Source organism: Podarcis melisellensis (genome assembly GCF_964234715.1).
Source record: "Podarcis melisellensis genome assembly, chromosome: 6".
NCBI lineage: Eukaryota > Metazoa > Chordata > Lepidosauria > Squamata > Lacertidae > Podarcis > Podarcis melisellensis.
This window is the reverse complement of record NC_138538.1, coordinates 3,226,516-3,232,882: the sequence shown is the minus strand read 5'-3', so window position 1 is coordinate 3,232,882 and position 6,367 is coordinate 3,226,516. Positions and strand designations below refer to the sequence as shown.

Genomic DNA, 6,367 nt, shown 5'->3' with positions numbered 1-6,367 from the left:
CTGGCCACCTGGCAACCACATCTGGCTCAAAAGGACCCCCCAGCAGACCCCTCTGGGTGCAGAGACCTTGGGCCACCCCCACGCTGAGCACATCTGCTTGCTTAGCGAGCTGCAGACCAGAATGCAACGTGGTTAAACAAGGCGAACTCAGAGGATGTTTTGAAAACACCATTCATGCCCTGGCAAAAACCCACTTCTGAAGCCTCCCAGCCCAGCCCTGTCCTGCCACAAACCACGTGCCCAGTTGTGTCCCGACCCTTGCCCCCTCCCCTTTGCCCACTTCCCACCCCGGCCGACAGAGAAAGCAAATCTGCATCAAGAAGTGGGGAGTGCATTTATTCCGCTAACCAATTTTTCCTTCTTAAAAAAACAAAAACACAGGTTCCATCCGCTGGCTGGGAGCTGCCGTTGCTGTTTTTATCCAGACGGGACGAAAGCGTTGCCAGTCAGAAGCTGGAGGGCTCTGCTATTTTAGAGTCCCTTCTTCGCTCTGCCGGCCAAGAGTCAATAACTTACATGGGGGGTCGAGCCCTGGTCTCCCGGCGGGGAGGACGCGAGTGCTTTCTGGTCCCAAAACATGCCCCCAGCACCCCTCCATCACTCAAAGAAGAACATCCCAGGGGTCCTGTAGAGACAGTGGGGGAGCCCTAGCTGGTACCCGCTGCCCCCTTGGAGGGAGAAGGGCCCCCCACCCCAGGCTTCCTGCTCTCCTTGAAGTGGCATGAAGGAGGCTGGCTGGCTGGCAGCCGAGGACCCAGTGGCCACGGTGGCTGTCAAAAGGTGTTCCAAAGCTGTGCTGCAGCCACTGTGCTCGTTGACGCAGAAATTCAGGGCCTGCAGGCGGCACTGGTAGTTCCCGCTCAGGGAATCGGCTCCCGAGTAGCCCAGGGAGCTGAAGACGGGCAAGACAGCAGGCTTGGCATAGGCATCGCCTTCCAAAGGCGACGGCTGGCGGCTACAGGCCTGGGCACCCTTAGTAGGGCCCAGGAAAGTTGGGGCCAGCTGCCCAAAAACCTTCCCATCCTGCCCGCTTTTGGGAGGCCCCAGAGGTGGTTTGGGGCTGCCCTGAAGGGGCTCCTTAGCCTCTGCCGGTGCCTGCGCCATCCTGTCGCCTGCTTGGGCAAGAGGGCTGGCTTGCATGCCCCCCAGGGCTGGCTCCTTCGCCTGGGAGCAGTCCAGCAGGGCTTGGTAGCAGGCCTGTCGGTCATACGGGTGAAGTTTGGGCGCCGGCTGCGGCAGAGCAAGGCGCTGCTGCCCTGGTGGGTAGCTCTTGGCGCAGGCCAGGCCTCCGGAGCCCAGGTGCTCCTGGCAAGGAAGGGCCGGGTCACCGGGGCTTCGGCCTCCAACAACGGGCACCTCCAAGGGCAGCGTTTTCTCTTGGCAGGAACCCTGGAGCAGGCCCACAGCAGCCGGCGAAGAACCAGAACCGCTTTCTACTTTGATGGCTTTCTCCACCAACAGCGGGCATTTGGCCAGCGGCTTCTTGTGGCCCTCGGCGCCCCTCTTGCGGGTGAAGCGGCGTCTCCGCCGCAGGAAGCTTCCGTTCTCGAACATGTTGTGGCAGTCGGGGTCCAGGGTCCAGAAGTTGCCCTTGCCGGGCTTCTTGTCGTCCCGCGGCACCTTGACGAAGCACTCGTTGAGAGACAAGTTGTGGCGGATGCTGTTCTGCCAGCCTTGCTTGTTCTCCCGGTAGTAGCCGAAACGCGTCGTGATGTAGCGATAGATGCCGTTGAGAGTTATCCTCTTCTCCGCGGTGCTCTGGATGGCCATGGTGATGAGGGCAATGTAGCTGTACGGTGGCTTGGTCCCTTCGGGGGCCAGCGGCGAATGGGACCCCTGGAACGGCTCTGGGGCTGCGTACCTGCCGAAGCCCATGGCCAGCTGGCCGCCTTCTCCTCCTCCAGCCTCGCATAGGGGAGGCAGGCTGGACCGGGAAGCAGCAGCCGGGTGGAGATATTCCAGCTGCATCTCCACTCTCTCTCCTCTAAGCAGCCGCGAGTCCTGGGGAGACTCCCGTCCTACTGACTTGTTTTAAAACTCTGCTGCAGTCCAGCCTTTCTCCTGCCTGGAAAAACAGAGCAGAGCGGCTCCACCTCCTGCCCACAGGGACCCAGAGGAGGGGCCGAGAGCAGCTCCTGCTCCTTCGCAAGGCGGCCAGTCTCTGAGCACCATCGCCTCCGCGCAAGAGGAAATGCCACCTCAAAGCCGTTCCCAGACGCAGCTGGCGGGAGGCAAGCCCAGGATGGAGGTGGTGAAGGCAGCCTGGAAGCTGCAGCTAGGTCGTTTTGGGTTCTTTCATTAGTCCAAGGAGAGTTTATAAAATAGAAGGCAGCATCCCAGGACCAGGAGGCAGGGCGAGATCGGCGCTACCCCAAAAATGTTTGGTGTCAGCAACAGCTAGCTACATCTGGACCTGGACGGGCAATTGCCACTCTTTCTCTCTCCTGACGAGAACTTTGTGGGCATCCTGTGAAGCTAAGGGCTGGAAGATTCACGACAGATGAAAGGAAGGAATTAATCTCCACACAGCACATAGTTAAACTATGGAACTCCCTGCCACAAGAGGCAGAAATGGCCACCAACTTGGAAAGCAGATTAGACAAGCTATCGATAGCTACAAGCCAAGGTGGTGATGCTCTGCCAGCATGGTGTAGTGGTTAAGAGCGGTGGACTCGTAATCTGGTGAACCAGGTTCGATTCCCTGCTCCTCCACATGCAGCTGCTGGGTGACCTTGGGCCAGTCACACTTCTCTGAAGTCTCTCAGCCTCACAGAGTGTTTGTTGTGGGGGAGGAAGGGAAAAGGAGAATGTTAGCCGCTTTGAGACTCCTTTGGGTAGTGATAAAGCAGGATATCAAATCCAAAACTCTTCTCTTCTTCTGCTTGCAGTTGGGAGGCAGCAAAGCTTCTGAAAACCAGTTTCTGGAAACTGCAGGAGGGAAGAGGACTCTTGGGCTTGATTCCTCCTAGGTAGGTTTCCCTAGACGTCCCACTGAGGTCAGCGGGTCTTACTCTCGACTGAGACCCTCCCTGCCTGCACACCTGTCTCACCAGAGTGGCACATGCTTTGGTTATCTCCCGCTTGGACTACTGCAATGTGCTCTACATGGGGCTACCTTTGAAGGTGAATCAGGAACTACAGCTAACCCAGAATGCGGCAGCTAAACTGGTGACTGGGAGCAGCCGCCAAGACCACATAACACCAGTCCTGAAAGACACACATTGGCTCCCAGTACGTTTCCGAGCACAATTCAAAGTGTTGGTGCTGACCTTTAAAGCCCTAAATGGCCTCATCCCACCCCCATCGTTCAGCCTGGATGCTGAGGTCCAGCTCTGAGGGCCTTTTGACAATTCCATCACTGCGTTGTTTTATATTCTGCTGGAAGCTGCTCAGAGTGGATGGAGCAACTCAGTCACACGAGTGGGGTACAAGTAATAAATCATCATCATTGGAGCCAACTCCTAGCAGTTGAGGTCCCTTTGCCCCCAATAAAATATTTGAGGGTGCTGAGCCCCGCCCCAGTTGATGGGCATTGCCATATAAATGGGTTGTGTGTGTCATGTCTTGTGATCAATTATGTGGGGTGAGGCTTACCTGTTCCCCCCAAATATTTTATTCAAGTTGGCACCCCTGATAAGAGGTCTCTAGGACTGAAGCCTGAACAAACCTAGACAGCACCTTAAAAAGCAGAGACATCACCTTGCCAACAACGGTCCGTATAGTTAAAGCTATGGTTTTCCCAGTAGTGATGTACGGAAGTGAGAGCTGGACCATAAAGAAGGCTGATCGCCGAAGAATGGATGCTTTTGAATTCTGGTACTGGAGGAGACTCTTGAGAGTCCCATGGACTGCAAGAAGATCAAACCTCTCCATTCTGAAGGAAATCAGCCCTGAGTGCTCACTGGAAGGACAGATCCTGAAGCTGAGGCTCTAAGACTATGGCCACCTCATGAGAAGAGAAGACTTCCTGATGTTGAGAAAGATGGAGGGCACAAGGAGAAGGGAACGGCAGAGGACGAGATGGTGGGACAGTGTTCTCGAAGCTACAAACATGAGTTTGACCAAACTGTGGGAGGCAGTGGAAGACAGGAGTGCCTGGTGTGCTCTGGTCCAGGGGGTCACGAAGAGTCGGACATGACTAAACGACTAAACAACAACAACAGGATTACAGCCTGAATCAACTGACTGCTTGCGGCCTTTTCAATGACACCCCAGAACCCACTACCTCATAAGAACGTTAAGAGCCCAGCTGCTGGAACAGTCAGTGGCCATTTAACCCAGCATCCAGGCACTGGTATTCAGGGGCTTAGTGCCCCAAACAGTGAGGACACAAACCAGCCATCATGAGAGCTTTATCCTTGCTATTGCCTAATGCTAGGGCTGGGTGAGGATTGAAATGTTACCTTCACAGAGGTTCTTTGCTATCATTATCAATACTGTCATGCTTTATAAATAAGTGACATTAATTGCACCAACATCATTTTAGGAGCATTTGAACAGATTATTATTATTATTATTACAATTTAAAATACTTTAACGTTACTATTATTTCCTCCTAAATAATTTTTAAAAATCAACATGAGACGCAGCCTTTCAAAAATACCCTTTTAAGGTACAGTGGTACCTCTGGTTACGTACTGTTCTTAACCTGAAGCACCACTTTAGCTAATGGGGCCTCCCGCTGCCGCCGCACCACCGGAGCACAATTTCTGTTCTCATCCTGAAGAAAAATTCTTAACCTGAAGCACTATTTCTGGGTTAGCGGTGTCTGTAACCTGAAGCGTATGTAACCCGAGGTACCACTGTACTGAACCCCCCAGCACAGCAAACATGCCCCCTAGTGGCCGCCTGCCTCATTGTTTTCTACCTTCTCTCATCTTTCGCTAGGTCTTTGCAGAACTATGAAGTTCGCCGAATCAAAGTGAGAAACATGCACAGACCATGCAAAATACATGCAAAATACAAATTATTTCAATAACTGCATACCATTTTTCTAGAAAGAACTCATGCTCATAGATAAAATGCAATTAAAACTATATTGGCGAAGGCACAGTATAAGCAAAAAAAGCAATATAGAGGCTCAGGAGGTAGCTGGTTTCAAGAGTTCTTATTCAGGATCCCTTTGGGATGGGAAGTTTAAGAAATCCATATTATGAGCACTAGAAGTCCTGTAGCTTCACCGTCCTGGCTGAGTGCTTTTTCAGAGTCACAAGACACATCTTGGAGCAAACCTCTTATTAAATCCACAGTGGGCAGGTTCCTCAAAGAAGAGTTTTCAACAAGTTCACATGCATAAGTTTCAGCAGCTGACAATCCCTGAGAAAGCCTGGACCTTGCCCAAGCTGCTCATCTGCATTACAAATGCCTCTCCACTCTCTCCTGCATATGAACCACCATTAGGAAAAAAGCACCCAGCGATTTAAACTTCTTATTCCCTTGCTATCCTGCTTGTCTGGCATGTATCATACGTGGAAGGGATATCCAGATGTTGCTTCTGAACTGGGGTTCAGCCCACTGGGATGTTCCGGTGTATCACTTTGTTTTTAAACTAAATTGGGGATCTCTTGAGAACTCGAGGTAAGCACTGGGAATGAAAACAGCGGTGTCTTGTACAATGGGATCCTGCTTCCCCCTAGCGGCAAATGCAAGAAAAGATCTTCTCCAAAGTCTACTGCAGGGGTCAGCAAACTTTTTCAGCAGGGGGCCGGTCCACTGTCCCTTAGACCTTGTGGGGGGCCAGACTATATTTTGGAGGGGGGGGGGTAAATGAAAGAATTCCTATGCCCTGCAAATAACCCAGAGATGCATTTTAAATAAAAGGACACATTCTACTCATGTAAAAACACGGTGGTTCCCGGACCGTCCGTGGGCCGGATTTAGAAGGCGATTGGGTCGGATCCGGCCCCCAGGTCTTAGTTTGCCTACCCATGGTCTACTGTTTGTTTACAATGACCCTTGACAATGTGGTGCAATAGTAGTAGTAGTAGCAGCAATAATAGTAGTAGTAGTAGTAGTAATAATAATAATATAATAATAATAATAATTTTATTATTATTCATATGCCACCCGTCTGACTGGGTTGCTCCAGCCACTCTGGGTGGCTCCCAACAAAATATTATAAAACACAATAAAACATTGAAAACTTCTCTACAGTTGTTGTTGTTGTTGTTGTTGTTGTTGTTGTGTACTACAACTCTTAGTAGTCGCAGCCCACTTTGGACTACAACTCCCATCATCCCTTGCCAGCATGGCTGTGTATCAAGCTGCTGTCAGAGGCTGGGAAGTATTCATCTGTGGCTGCTCAGGTCCGAAATTTCGCCGCATTACAACAACCCTGTCCCTGCCTGTCTCTCTTGCACAGGCCTGC

General features: G+C 51.9%; 1 protein-coding gene across 1 annotated transcript; it reads right to left on the bottom strand.

The window, feature by feature from the left end:
• Positions 1-311: 311 nt before the first annotated feature.
• On the bottom strand, positions 312-2,315 carry FOXS1 (forkhead box S1). Its single transcript, XM_081916531.1, has one exon. The coding sequence runs from the start codon at positions 1,966-1,968 to the stop codon at positions 598-600; it is 1,371 nt and encodes a 456-aa protein (XP_081772657.1). The 5' UTR covers positions 1,969-2,315; the 3' UTR covers positions 312-597.
• Positions 2,316-6,367: the final 4,052 nt, after the last annotated feature.